Below are 15,492 nucleotides of genomic sequence, written 5' to 3' on the forward strand. Positions count from 1 at the left end.
TTTTTATGTTCACGTTACAATAAATATACATGTGTAAATAACTAAAAATTAGGTAAAAAAAAGAAGAAAAACTCAAATGAGAAAAGAGTGATTAAAATTGTCTAATGAATTTTAAAAATATACGATATTTAAAAAAAGAACAAAGGGAGAGCTCATGCGTTTGATTCAATCGGAAACCAGACAACCTTCTGTGTCAGCATTATTGTTGAATGAAAGCATTTGAAGTTGTTGTGCAGTACAGTAGTTATTTAGCAGTTGCTTAGACAAATTCAGAGCATAGATTTATTTCTTTATTGCTGTTATGATTATTTTAACTCTCTTGATGACACTAGTTGATAATGTAAAAATGTTAAAAAAGTAAAACATAATTTTTCTTCGTATTATAAAAAAGACGTGCTTATTAATTCTGACCATGTGCCGTAACAAAATTATCTCATAAATGGGTAAAAGAACAGCAATAAAGTTTGGTACTGGTGGATGATTTTGACTTCAAAGATTACATAAATTATGTTCTACAGAGAAACATAAAAAGCCCGAAAAGTTCTTCCACTTTGTGGTAGGCATTTTTCTCATAAAATGAAAACTGTTACAAACAGCGGAAATGTTACAATCAGAATCCGGAAAATTAGTATTCTGCAACCACCAAACTACCAATATGCAGAAAGGAGGCTTAGCCAAGAACACTATTTCAATTGCTCCATATTTTATTGCATGGAAATGTGTACGAACTGGAGTGATCTAAAACTCTATGAAATCTATTTAGTAATTCAGATAAATTAAAAAAATCTAAAGGTAATGTTCAGTTTATGCAGTGATAGTGGTTCCAGAAGGGAAGGATTCTACCTCAAACTGCATTCAATTGAACTCTTCATGCAAACATAAATTATCAAGTGCAGTCCTTATTACCCAATCCTCTTAAAATGAATTGAAGATTGAAATACATAAAATGAGAAAGAAAAGGAAAGGCATTTTGGAGGACAAACGTGTGGATCATGCAAGGTCATAACTCCCCCAAGGGTCCCTGTCTTGCCCTCCCTGGTTCTCTTTTTTGAAAATCTGATTTAAAGATAAAGGTTTATATATCTTTGTGCTGCTTTGATATCAATCATTCCGTTGTAGTCTAGTTGGTCAGGATATTCGGCTCTCACCCGAAAGACCCGGGTTCAAGTCCCGGCAACGGAAGTTATTTTTCATTTATCTTTTTCTTAATGATATATTTTCGACATGAAATTTTTTTACCCAAAAAATAGTTAATTAACTTTAACGGGTGCTTTTTAAGTTACTTTAAGTTAACATTTTGTGTTCATCATTAAAAATGTTAAATATAATAATTAGGTAAACAAGACTTGTATATTTACTTACTTACACCCACATTCACCACTTTATTATTATTCTTCTGTTAGTTATTGTATTTGTGTAATGTTTCGGTCATTTTTCTTCTCTCGTTCTCTTTTTTGTATGGTGGTGGTTTTCGTTGGTCTGGTGATGAATTTTCGTTGTTTTTCTTTTTCATCAGTCTTACTTCGTTCACTTTCATCTTCTTCATTTCATCTCATTAATGTATAAGTGTTTTTCTTAAAATTTTATATTTCTTTTGTTTCATATAGTTATTCCTGCCATGTATTGAATTTCAAATCATATAGGAAACAAACTGAATTTTGAAATTCAATTTAGAAAGTTATTGAATTTCAAAATCTAGTTTAAGAAATCACTAAATTTTGAAATCCAAATTAAAAATTCATAAGATTTCAAAAAATTAACTAGATTTTGAAATCCAATTAAGGAAGTAATCGAATTTTGAAATCCAGTTAAGGAAGTTACAAAATTTTGAAATTTTGTTTAAAAAATAATTGAATTTCAAAATTTCGTTTAGGAAGTCATCGAATTTCGAAATTTGATTTAGGAAGTGACTAGATTTCAAAAATGATTAAGGTACTCACTGGATTTTGAAATTTGGTTTAAGATATCACTTGATTTCTAATTCTGTTATGGTAGCCCTAGATTTCAAAATTCCGTTAAGAAAGTTATCGAATTTCGAAATCCTGTCAAGGTAGTCACTGTTAACACCCGACAAGTGTACCGAATCGTATCAAGTAATAATAAAGTGGTAAATCCAAGTATCGTTTCCCAAATGACTCACTGGCCTAGACAATTATGTGATTTGTTAATTAAATTAGATTTGTAAATGAAAACATTGTTGTTGAATTACGAAAAATAAACATGAATGCAAGGTTTTGATCAATGGAATTGAAAGATGCAAAAACGGTTGATGTAGAATATGAATGATTATGTTGTTGGGTTTTCCGATTCATCCTATCCACTCTCATATATTCAAGAATTCATCTTTCTTCATTAATGTTAATGCCACTTTCTAATTTACCTTAAACCCGATGTCTCGGTGAAGAAAGCGTACTCCTAATCACTAGTTTACAATATTTTGTCTCCCTAACAATTATTCATGTATTACATTCGCACAAAAGCTTAAAGGCAACCAATCCTCCTATCCATATGTCTAGGTAATATTGCTCTTGGGAGAATTTCCTCAGTTCTAGATGTACTTATATGTGTCCATACAAATAACATCAATGATAATGCAATTGAATGAGTTAAAAGCATGCGTAGAGTATAGAAGAAAAACATTAACAATTAATGAAAGAAAACATAAATTAGAGAATCAATTCAATACATGAGGTTTCAAAGGATTACATCGGTTCCCCAACAACAATGGAAGTTTAGTTCACCATAGACATGGTGAAACTAGATGAAAAACAATGAAAGAATGAAAGATAAAACCCTAGAAGTTGAAGAATAGAGCTTGAGCATCCAAAACCCTCCTTCAAGGGGTGAAGAAAGTGTGATTTTGCCTCTTTCTGTCCAAAGATCTAAACCCTAAGTCGACTAAAACCTTATATAGTTTATTACAAATTACAGAAAATAAGCCCAAGCCCAAATAAATGGCGCTCAGCGGTATTTTGGCGCTCAGTGGTAAGTGCGGCTCTTCAGTTTTGACGCTCAGCTATAGTTTTGCCCCTCAACGGTGACTGTGATAGTTCAGAGTGTCGCTCAGCGGTAAAAGTTGCGCTGAGCGGTGACTGCGGCTCTTCTTTTGTGCACTTTCACTTCCTTTCCTCCAGCTCCTTACTACTTCAACTTCTTTCATCTAATTCATCTTAATTCCTACCAAAACAAGGGAAACCAAGCGTAAAACCCATCCAACTCTCTTATTTCCAAAACTTGAGCAAAAGCATGATTCCAAGCTAGTTTCTAAGTCATAAAGGTTGTCTTTAAGGTCAAAATTAAGTATAAAAATAACAGTTTTTCAACTGTTATCAGTCACCGAATTTCGAAAATTTGTTAAGCCCTTAACTAGATCCAGTGACGCCCTTAATGAGATTTCAAAATCCAATGAATTCTTTAATTATTTTTTGTATATTTTTTAACTTTTTTATTTTAATTTGTTTAATTTTTTTTGGTAATTAGTTGAGATATTATTTAGGGGTGGGCAAAACACATTGTACTGCACTGTATTGTAAAATTTTATAGTTAACTATAAACCAGTTTAGGAAAACTGCAACGTACTTAAAAACAGTTCAAAGTAACTGAACTTAACTATTTTTTAGTTCATTTATAGTGCAGTACAATTCAGTTAACTGTTTTAAATTCACTATAATACAATTTAGTTATCCATAACACAGAATCACATAGTACACTTTGAGTTTACCACAACAAAAGTGGAGTAGTATCTTAATGAAATAAGCCTCTACAGTCAACCAACTCTTTGGATAATTGTAGTGAATCTTTTTGAGACATGTTAAAATTATTCTGCAACTCAACCACTCTGGCTAAAAAGAGCTTCCACCTCAGCCATGGCAGCATTAAATTGATTTTGCAATTCCAAATCAGATTTCACTCCTCTTGCCTCAATCAGAAACTCACACTCTTCTTCATTAAGCCCCCTCATAGTTTCAGCCAGCTACAACAGGATGGAGTTTGCATCAAAAACAGAAGGCACGTCCAATGGTCTGGATGGATCAAACTCATGAATTCCCCTGACTTTGGATCCTCAATTGCAAGTCCATCACGAGGGCATTGCTGATTAAACCCTTCCTGAAGTCCCCCATCTTGTTCAATCTGACTATATTTCTTTTTCTGCAAAAAGGTTATGTTATTTGAATGTTATACTATTTATTTTATAGAGATCATGTTTTCAAAAAGTAATGTGACTAAGTTGTTCATAAACATAAAAGCAAAAAATCTATGTCCAATAGAGAGATAACTAACTGAATCAAGAAGTGGTTATGTGAAACAAATATTAGCTACCCTTATCACTTCTCAGTATATTCAACTTCAAATGTAAAATAGCAGGAAGCTTTTGGTGTTCACTCATGTATAAGTTCTCAATAAGTAAAATAGGCAAGAAGCAATATGAAGAATTATTGTTGACTAAATAAGTTGTAAAATATAACACCTCAACTTATAGAAGTGCTTATTGTTTTCTCTTCTTCAGTGACAAGTAGTTTCCCATCCGAAATATCACAGGATGCAATTGAAATTCCCAACTGCTTCTACAATTTAATTACCATCTTCAAATAAATATAACAGGTCTCACACTTCAAATAAATATGCCTCGTCACAAGATATTTATATTAAAGATTTCACATTAATCATACATAAAACAAATTAAAAATATGTAATAAATACAAAAATTTTATCACAAATAAGTTTGATAAGATTAAATTAAGTTAAAAATTTATTTTTTTTAAAAATAAAAAACCTAAAATTACAGAACATAACTACTACAAAAGGAAAATAAGTTTCATCATACCTCAGGTTTAGCATCTAAGACTTGTTTAAATTGATTTAAGAGCTTTGGAGGAGCGATTGAGTCATGCTCAGCTTCAAGTATAGCAATTGGAACTTCAACACCTGAAAAAGATCAAAGAAACTCTTTCACAACTAACATCTAATCACTGCTTATGAGATTTGTATCTTTATTTAACTATAAACAAATGGTAAATGAAAGAGAGCATGAAAAAGAGGTTTACAAAAAAACACAAGCACTATACTGTCAAATTCACAAAAGGTTGAAGTTTTTGTCATTTGATTGAGAATTTATACCACGGATGTCATCCACAGTGATAAATGATGGATGTAACAGCATAAAAGCTTGAACAAGTTTGGTTTTTCCAAGGTTAGTCACAGTCCTAGCTGAGAGAAAGAGAAAAACACATTACATTCTGTAGTTTATACTTAAGGTGACCTGAAATTGCAAAATACAACACCAATTTAGTGGAAGCCACTTACCACCCCAACAGAAACCAACAAATCCCATAGCAGAAGCACCTTTCCTTTTCAAGGCTTCAATAATAGGTTTTGCAATTTCAATACCTTTTCCCTGCACATTTAATAGGTAATATCATAATAACACAAAATGTATTACAGTTTACAGAAAAGTCACAATTTTTATTCATCTGAACTCAAACAGACATGATATTTGATTTGCAAATCAGACACCACATAAAATGGTGGCCACCCTTTAGGTTACAGAGTCCAAACATCTAAATGTTCCAATATAAGTTCCTTTATAATGCAAGAAAGTCATAACATATATCCCTTTTGAAAGGGAAAAACATTATTACCTTTGGGTAGCACAGTTCCAGCTAAAGGAGAAGTGTTACGGCAAAGTGTGGCAAAGCCTTCGACGGTGAACCTTCGACGGCGGTGAGCCTTCGACTGCTCAAAAACTGAAAACTATTATCTTCTAATCACCATCAAACTGAAAAAGAACCTAGAGTAACCAAAACTAACCTCACAGAAAAACTATTATACAACTTTTTTTATAGAAAAACTAAAGGAAGGAAAAAGGGAAGGGAAAGAAAAACCCAAACCATGCTTCGCGCTCCTCTTCAAGTGACTACGCACCAGCTTTAATAAAGGGTTTTGTTCGCGCCTCTCAATCATCCCCTTTTGTAGCTTCAATCTTTGTAGGCAGCCTCTGGTCCATTGAATCGAGCCTCCTAGTCCATCGTCGCGAAGGAACCATGGAACTCTCTTCCAATTTCTCTCAATCCTCTCGAACCCTAGCTTCAAGGGTTTTCAATTTGGGGTGAAATTCTCAGTTAGGGAGAAACTGTGGTTCACAGTTAACTACACTTAAATTGTGTAAAGTTCAGTTTGTTTTAACTGAACCGTAGAATAGTTTAATTAGTTTTAGTTAAAATAAGTTTAGTTTTTTTAAGTATAATATAATTCAGTTAATTGTAGTTCCAGTACAGTTTGGTGAATTATGCCCACCCCTAATATTATTATTAGTATTTTTTATTGAAGAAGTGAGGCATTCAATCATGGTGATGTCATGTTATAAGTGGTTATATTGTACGATGGAAGATTATCCTTTCAGTTTGATGGATTCACAAGTAAATTCGAGCTTCATGTCAGATTTATCTTCTTTCATCAATGAAATATGCAAATGAGATTATACAAATAATATTGCAACTGATCATATTTTCCCCACACTGATGAATTAATTAAGTGGATTCGATGAATTGTTTTTTATCTTGGGTTTGTTGTCATAAGTATAAGATATGATAAATCTATTGGTCAACCTAGGAGAAATATGCTTGTGTTGTTAAGATGTGAAAGGAGTAGAAAGTATAAGAAATACAAATATTATGTTTAAGCGAGTATACAACATAACAAAATGCGAGTGTCCTTTTAAATTGAGGGACAAACCAAATTTTAATGGAGAGGTGTGGGTATTGAAGGTTATATATGGATATCATAACCATGATTTGACACAAAGTTTAGTTGGTCACCCTTTTGCTAGAAAGTTAAATTCCACTGAATAATCATTACTTATTGATATGACTAAGAGTCAGGTGAAACCTACAAATGTTCTACTCACTCTAAAAGAAAATAATGATTGTAATGTGACAACAATCAAATAAAAATATAATGCAAGGTATACTTATAAACAATCATTGAGAGGATCGAGAACTGAATTACAATAATTGGTGATGATAATGGATCGTAATAAATACATTACAAAACCAACATATAATGGATCGTAATGAATTACATCCATTGAAGCATATGTGTCGATGAATATAAGGTTGTAAGTGACCTCTTTTGGATACATCCTAATGGAGTTAAATTGTTGAATGCATTTAATGTTGTTTTATTGATGGATATCACATACAAAACCAACATATATTGATTGTCATTACTTGAGATAGTTGGGGTCACATCTACAAGGTTGACTTTCTTAGTGGTCTTTGCATTCTTATAAGTGAATGTGAAAATAATTTAACTTTGGGCTTTGGAAAGGCTTAGATGATTATTTTTTACATATGAGGGCCATCCAGAAGTCATTGTCAGTGACAAAGACTTGACTTTTATGAATGTTATTACATTGTATTCTATAAATGTTATCATTTCCTATGTTCCTTCCACATTTAGAAATATGTTAAAGCCAAATGCAAAATGTAGTCAATTTGTTAAGGCATGAGATGTCATGATGGAAGCATGGAAAAATATCATGGATTGTGAACAAGAATCAATGTTTCCTAATTATGTTGATAGCCTTCATTATGCTTGTATTTCATGGCCTTTATTCTCTAAATATGTCAATGAGTCTTGAATCATTCCGTATAAGACATATTTTGTAAAGGCGTGGACAAACCAAGTTATGCATTTAGGAAACACAACATCAAACATGTATGTTTAATCTTATTTTATTTAGTTATCTTTGTTATATGTTTTATTATATTGTTCATGCCATTTATATTAGGGTTGAGTTTTCTCACTAAAGCCTAAAGAAAGCATTAGAAAGTAGTGTGATGGACAAATTTATGAACACCAAAATATGATGTCAAAAACTTGTTTAACAATCGGCAAGTATGACCGAATCGTTTCAAGTAATAAACTCGGTAAGACCAAGTATCGTTCTCCCAAAGGACTCACGGCCTAGTTTAGTTATGTGATTTATTGATTAGTTAAGACTTAAAAACGAAATATTTGGAGTTTTAATATGCAAAACGAAAATAAACATGTATGCATGAGTTTCGATCAATGGCAAAAGCAAAAGACAAGCACTTTCAATGAAATATATATATGAATATGTTGTTGGAGGTCAATTTCATCTTATCCACTCTCATATATTTTAGGAATTCAACATTCAAATCATCATTGTTAATGTCACTCTCTAAAGTACCTTTCAAGAAGGCTTCTCCCTAATTACGAGTTCATACAATTCCTATCATTCCTAATAATTAGTTCATCAAGTGCAGGAGCTTAACGACAACCAATATAATATTGGGAGAGATTCCCCGGATCTAGACTTCCCCGTACGTTCCCGTATCGACAAAATCAATAATCATGCATTGAATGAGTTAAACAAAGCAAGCATTAAGCAAAGAGGAAAAACCCTAACTAATGATGAAAGAAAGCATAAATCTTAGATTAAGATGCAAGCACAAATTCCATATATGAGAGCTTCAAAAGATTACATTGATTCCCCAACAAACATACAAGGTTTAGTTCACCATATTCATGGTGAACCTAGATGAACAATAATGAAAGAATGAAGGAGATAGAAAAACCCGAGAAAGAGAAGAGGAGAGCTGTCACCATCTCCCAATCTACCCCCAAGGGGTGAAAAAGAGAGTGTTTGCTTCGTCTCTGCCAAAGATACCTAACCCTAGGAAACCCTAAAGCTTATATATTATTCGTAAGTTACAGAAAATTAGGTCCAAGCCCATAAAAGTGCCGCTCAGCGGTAAAGTGCCGCTCAGCGGTAAAGTGCCGCTCAGCGGTAAGTGCGTGAGTCGTTTCTTCCCCTCAGCGGCCATTTTGCCCCTCAGCGGACCTCCCGTGACTTCCTGAGTGCCGCTCAGCGGTAAACTGCCGCTGAGCGGTGACTTCGGCTTCTCCTTTTGCACTTTTTGATGTCTTTTCTGATTTCATCTCTCTCCTTCTTCACTTCTTTCACTAAATTCACCTTAAAACCTGCACAAAAACACTGAAATCAAGCATAAACCTGTCCAACACTCTTATTTATGAAAATATGAAGAAAAGCATGATTTCAAGCTAGTTTCTAAGTGTAAAGGTTGCTTTTTGTGTCAATTTTAAGCATGAAAATAACAGTTTTTCAACTGTTATCATAGTGCGGGAGATCTTTGTTCATGTTGGGATGTAATTCCTAGCGTCATCATCCTACAACATAATGAGATAAAGGCGTCCTTTGAAAAAAGTATAAATCTTATGAGTGACGCTTTTAAAGGAAGCAGATATTCAAATGCATAAAGTGAAAACGAAGGGTGCAAAAAAGAGTAAAGTTTATAGATCTCAAAGGTTTACAAAGCATGAACCCTCATATTTTGAGCACATGCAAATGATATTGGAAGATTTGTAGTTTATTTTTAAGGTTTTGTAATAAGTCTTTTAGATTTGTGTATAGGACTTAGTTTAGAAAGTTACGCAGTAGCTTATCACTCAAAAAGGTTTTCAAAATAAAATGATCTATGATAATCAATTAACTTAAGTGGTAATCGATTATCCAATTTGAATTCAGATTTTTAGAAAAGCCTATGTAATAATCAATTATCACTTATGGTAATCAATTGTGATATAGAGAAATAATTGTATGAAATGTCTCTATGATAATCAATTATCACCTTCTCATAATTGAGAAAAAGGTTTTCAAAATGTTTCTGCAATAATTAATTATCACTTTAGATAATCGATTATCAACAGCAGTTGTGACCAAACTTTTTAGTTTCTCAAACTAATTTTCAAAAATAAGAGTCTATATATTTTACCTAGATCTTGGTACAACATGCTTAGCAATTTTCTATTTAAAAATGATTTTACTGGAGGAAAAATTGATTCAACATTGTTTAGTAAGAGAGTAGGAAAACATACTTTGGTTATTCAACTTTATGTTGATGATATTCTTTTTGGATCAACTCATTCCCTTTGTAAAAGATTTGCAAGTATTATGTAGGGAGAATTTGAAATGTCAATGATGGGATCCTTTTGGTAATTGATTATCACATCGAGAAAAAAGATTTTGAAATATTTATGTGATAATCGATTATCACTTTAGATAATCAATTATCAATGACAATTGTGACCAAACTCTTTTGTTTCTTAACCTAATTTTTTTAAAATAAGAGTTTATATATTTTACATAAACCTAGTTTCAAAAACAACTTTTCTTTTCAGAGGTTTAGTGTTATGCTTTCAAAAGAAATTTTCAGTGTTTGAAAAGAGGCTTGTAAACCTAGTATTGGTAGAGTGAAAATTTTCACTAAGTGTGTCTTAAGTGATTGAGTGCATCTGGTGTGGCTAAGAAAAGTTGTTCATCATTTTTGTGTTCAAAGGAGGTGTGGTTCATCTCTTTGTCTTCAAAAGAGTTGCTTTCTAACCTTAACTTTATTCTTTATGATTATAAGTTATGGTTGTTTGCTAGTGATTGATTAATCTCTCTTTAAAGATATTAACAACTGGATGTAAGATTTTTTTATTCGAATTAATATAAAATTACTTATACAATTCTCTTTTTCCCTATACTTTTTTTAAAAGGAATTAAATTATTTTGTAAAGTCAGCTTTAAAAAGGGGAAATTGCTAAAAGACATAGTTTTTATTAAGTAAACTAATTCACTCTCCTTCCTTCCCCTCATGAACATTAGGAATGAATAACGAAGGTTGGTTGCTGTAGTGACAAAAAAAAAATCACGAAATTCGGGAGGTGTAGGGGTGAAGAGCAAAGAGGTGGGGAGGAAATGGGAGGTGCGGTTTCTAGAAATCAAAGATGAGTAAATGTGGATGGGTGTGATTAATTATAAGAGAAAAAGGTGAAAAAGGTTTTTTACTTGTTAAAAAATATACTTTTTGACATTAATTTAAAATTTGGAGGTGCTGGGAGAAGGGCTTGGAGGTCCAGGAAAAGCCTCAACTTCAATATCTACAAATTCTTCACCTCAAACAAAGCACTTTGTCAATTTAATGTCCAATATAAAAGTCTATGATAGAAGGGAGGTAAGCACTTTTAAAATTGGAGTTGTATGAGAAAAATATGAGGGTACAGAAAGAGATATCCTCCAATATTTCCCCAAGGGGCTCTTACCCTTCGTGCTTCTTTTAAATATTTCTTAGAATAATGTTTCTAAGATTCTTGAGATACCCAAATCTCTTAATGCCAAAGTGGCGCTTAACTATATAATCGCGTTTCTCATTTATAATGATTTCTTTTTTCGATGACAGAAAAAGAAAAAATAGAAAGGAACATATATAACAATGATAAAAATAAAAAATATATATTTTAGATACATAGAAATAATAAAACAATTGAGTGAAAGAACTTGTCTTCACTCTTTTAAATGAGTAGAAAAAAAGAGTAAATATAAGTGCATTATATATAAAATACTTTGATTATATATGTTTTTCATTATAATTGTATTTTATCAATAAATTAAATTATAAAACATTTCAATCTTGTATTTTATGAAAATTATGTAAATCATCATTTTCAACAAATAGTATATAACATTTATATTAAGTCAACTATACATAATATTTTACATAATTTTAACACAGTACAAACTTTAAAAAGTTTATAACTTTACATAAAATTATTTATAACTTGAAAAAGTTATATATACTTTTTTTTCCTGTTTGTGTCCCCTGTATTTGTAGTCAAACAAATGTTTGAAACTTGTTTCCATGATAACATGTGTGTGTTGAAGCATAACCACATAATATAATGAATGCTACACAAAACTTTAAATGAAACAATAGCTTCAATTAATTCCAAGCTTGAACCTCTTTGGATGTGAAAACATTTCAAAAACAATAATAATAACAGCACTACTACAACAAGACTAGCAATCAACTTTCTTCTCCAGCAGCTCCTATTGAAACACCAAACTTAGTTTTTTTAAGGTTACACAAATAGTCTAACAAGCTATGACATTAAATTTGACTTTTCTTCTAGTTCGTATTTCTCAGAATATTACACGTACAACAGAGCCGATACCAACCAATTGAACAGCTATGTTTTCCAACTTCAGAACCTCCCTCAGCTTGAGCAGCATCCAACTCTCTTCAAAGCAGAGACATCATTTTTGAGGTCAATTTTCTCCCCTTTTGCAGGCACAGATGCAGTTCCATTCTCAGCACCCTCTACTGCTTTCTTGCTAACAATGCGGTAGATTTGAGTCAGAACTTCAGCAAATGCATTCTCTACATTGGTGGCCTCCAGAGCTGAGGTTTCCATGAAGTAAAGTGATTCTTTCTCAGCATACGACTTCCCATCTTGTGTTGTAACTGCTACCAGGTGCCGAAGGTCTGATTTGTTTCCAACAAGCATCACCACAATGTTAGCATCTGTGTGGTTTCGCAGCTCTTTCAGCCATCTGTCAACATTCTCGAATGTTGCATGCCGAGTCACATCGTACACCAGAAGTGCACCCACTGCGCCGCGGTAGTATGCACTGGTGATCGCACGATACCTGCAAAGAGAAACACTGTGAATCAACAAGATGCAAGTTTGTGGGAAGTCTGGTTAACATGATACATGTGATTAACAAAAAAAAATGGCTTGTTAAGCATCCACGTAGAATCGCATTAATTAAGGTGATCATGAGGCAAGAGAACAGAAACCAAGAGGACACATTTGTGACATTTGTGACATTTGTTTCGAACTTGAATAAGACCGCAAGACCATATCCAGCACTTGAAAGTAGGATAATCCATATTAGATCATTCTTTTCCACAAAGAGGGTCAATACAAAGTCAGTGATGCATACAGTAAAAGTTCAACAACACTTTATTCTTACCAGAATAGGTGGTGCTTATAAGGGTTTTGGTTGGGAGAAAGGGGAGTTATGTAGAGTTTTTTTCAAGGAAATCTTGATGAAGAAAGAGCCACAGTTTGTTGAACTTTTGAAGGGAATAATTGACAGTAAATAGAACTATGGGCCAAAATATTGAAAGTGTAAAATAAACTTTTAGGTTAAACTACTAAGTAGATCCTTGAACTAATTTTAAAATTTCAAATAGGTCCCTAAACTTTTGTTTTAATTGGATCCCTAAACCAAAAAAAGCAAGTCCCTAGGTTAGTTCTTTTGCAGCTTGAAACTGCTAGAAAATCACAATTTATGGCAGTTTTAAAAACCCTGGGGACTCGATTAAAAAATGGCATCGTCAAGGAACCTAATAAAAAAAATTAGTTTTTGGACTGCTTGAAAATTTCCAGAGTTAAGGGGCTTACTTAATAATTCAACCAAATTTTCACCATCATGTTGGTTGTTCAAATTGGAATAGTTTGTAATGAGTACAGCAAGGATGACGATGAGTGATTAAAATATCATTGGTGTGTCAGCCTAAAAACTTACAGATGCAATTTTCCTTTAGTATAAAACAGAACTTGTTTATTATTCTATAAGGCTCAATAACCTCACTAGAGTTTCCACAAAAAAGGAATGATGCAACCAAGGAGTATGATTAATCACTCAAGTACGTAGCCCAAGAAAAAGGTCAGAAATTAACTTTTCAAGGGATCTTTCAGTTCATACAACATGTATCAAATGAAATACTCAATTTCTATTGGCATATGCTTGATCAAGGCATGCTTGTTTTATGTGCAAAACCAGGCCAAAGTTCATCTGAGATCACATATGATAAAAAAATCCACACATGTATGCATCTTTCAAACCCTTCCCAAGCTATAAGGTAGAAATGAAAAAGCTAAAGTTCAGCATATTTACCCATAGAAGTAAGATCTAAAATGAAGAAATTTGCACAATAATTCCAAGGTCAGATCATGAAGAGAATAATTCTAAAAATCAAATCATAGAAAATTTTTAAGTTTTTCACATTGGGAATATCCACTTACAGACAAATAGAGTATAAATAGTTTAAGTTATCAGTATTGTATTTTCAATAGCAACACCTACCAGACAAAGACAATACGACACTGAACCAAATAGTGAAAAGAGAAATCACTGATACACAACAGTAGATAGCCTTTTCTCAAGAAGGAGAAAACCATGCAATGAAGCATTAATTGTGCATGAGCCATTACAAGATCCAAATGTAGTGCAAACTACAACCTACAATCTAGTCAGATATCAATTAGTTATTAGTCATGTTCAACTGAATTCAGTGTCCCTTCCAATTCAATGCATTTCAAATTCAAGTGCTACACAAATTTCTATTTAGAGACTTTACAAATCACTAGTTTCAATCGCACACCATCATCCAATTCAATGTTGAAACCCCATTTAACAAATTTGACCATGTCAACACTCGCACACAAGATGCCAAACTCATCAAATAACACGGAACAAATCATCAGGAAATAATCTATTCCAATTTCACACCAACAGCGCATCAAAGAATGACATCAACAACATCCGGTTCATTCCATTTTTTAAACACCGCATCGCCACGCCGATCTCATAAACAAAAGTCTTACCAACTCCACAAACCAAATCTAGCACAAGACAAGCAACAAAAGTCACAAACCAAATTGGCTGATTCCTCTAACACACACTTCACTTACCCTTTTTTAACACCAATTAACAACTCATTCACATTATAAAAGTTAAAGCGAGCTTCCTTACTAGATCACGATCCACCCAATTACACTTCACTTCACAACAAAAACCCAGTTGTGCATGCGCAAAACTAGATCCAGCCAAGTAAACCAACCCTTGAAAAATCATTTTTTTCCCCATAATTGTTGACCATTAAAAAGTAGGGTTTTTGAATTGAACCCAGTGTACCCATTAGTGTGTTAAGCATGATCTTGCATTGTGAGAAGGGGAAGGAGATATAGAAGGGGCAAAACCTTTCTTGGCCTGCGGTGTCCCAGATCTGGGCCTTGATGACTTTGGAATCGACGTTCAAGGTGCGAGTGGCGAACTCCACCCCAATGGTGGACTTGGACTCCAAGTTGAACTCGTTCTTGGTGAAACGAGAAAGGAGGTTGGACTTGCCGACGCCGGAGTCGCCGATGAGGACAACCTTGAAGAGGTAGTCGTAGTCGTCGTCGGCTCTGTAACCCGCCATTGGTGCTGCTGCTGCGTGTTCTCTTGTGTGCTGTGAATGGAAAATAAAAAGCGAAGCGAAAGAAAGAAGAGAGAAGTGAAAAGAAGAGAAGAAGAAAAAGCAGAGTATGTGAAAAGAAAACGCTTAAAAAAGCGCCACTCACTCACTCACTCACCACTCATCAAATCATTTTCTTTTTTTCTTTTTTTTTTTTGTCTTTGTTTTGATTCCCACGAACAGGTGAGACTAGTTTGGTTTTTCGAATTTCATTTTCACTTTTTTTTTTTGTTAAAATCATTAGTTAACACATTAAATAATTGAGATAAAATCATGTTGATTTCTCTTGCATACTTGATGTATCAATATTAATAGTATGTAAAGTTAAATTATCAAATTAAAATAAATACAAACCTATAATTAAACTTATTTCTTAAGT

General features: G+C 33.0%; 1 protein-coding gene and 1 non-coding gene across 2 annotated transcripts; one reads left to right on the forward strand and one right to left on the reverse strand.

Moving 5' to 3' along the window:
- Positions 1 to 1,109: 1,109 nt before the first annotated feature.
- TRNAE-CUC (transfer RNA glutamic acid (anticodon CUC)) lies at positions 1,110 to 1,182 on the forward strand. The gene has a single exon. It is a non-coding gene; the product is annotated as a tRNA-Glu (tRNA).
- A 10,602-nt stretch (positions 1,183 to 11,784) lies between these two features.
- On the reverse strand, positions 11,785 to 15,196 carry LOC124840762 (ras-related protein RABA1b). The gene is made up of 2 exons (XM_047316879.2): positions 14,857 to 15,196; positions 11,785 to 12,514 (listed from the first exon to the last, which is right to left on the reverse strand). Exons 1-2 carry the CDS (start codon positions 15,075 to 15,077, stop codon positions 12,082 to 12,084), a joined length of 654 nt encoding a protein of 217 aa, XP_047172835.2. The 5' UTR covers positions 15,078 to 15,196; the 3' UTR covers positions 11,785 to 12,081.
- Between the last annotated feature and the right edge of the window lie 296 nt (positions 15,197 to 15,492).

Source organism: Vigna umbellata, chromosome 7, assembly GCF_029865625.1.
Source record: "Vigna umbellata cultivar VRB3 chromosome 7, Vumbellata_1.0, whole genome shotgun sequence".
Classification (NCBI taxonomy): domain Eukaryota; kingdom Viridiplantae; phylum Streptophyta; class Magnoliopsida; order Fabales; family Fabaceae; genus Vigna; species Vigna umbellata.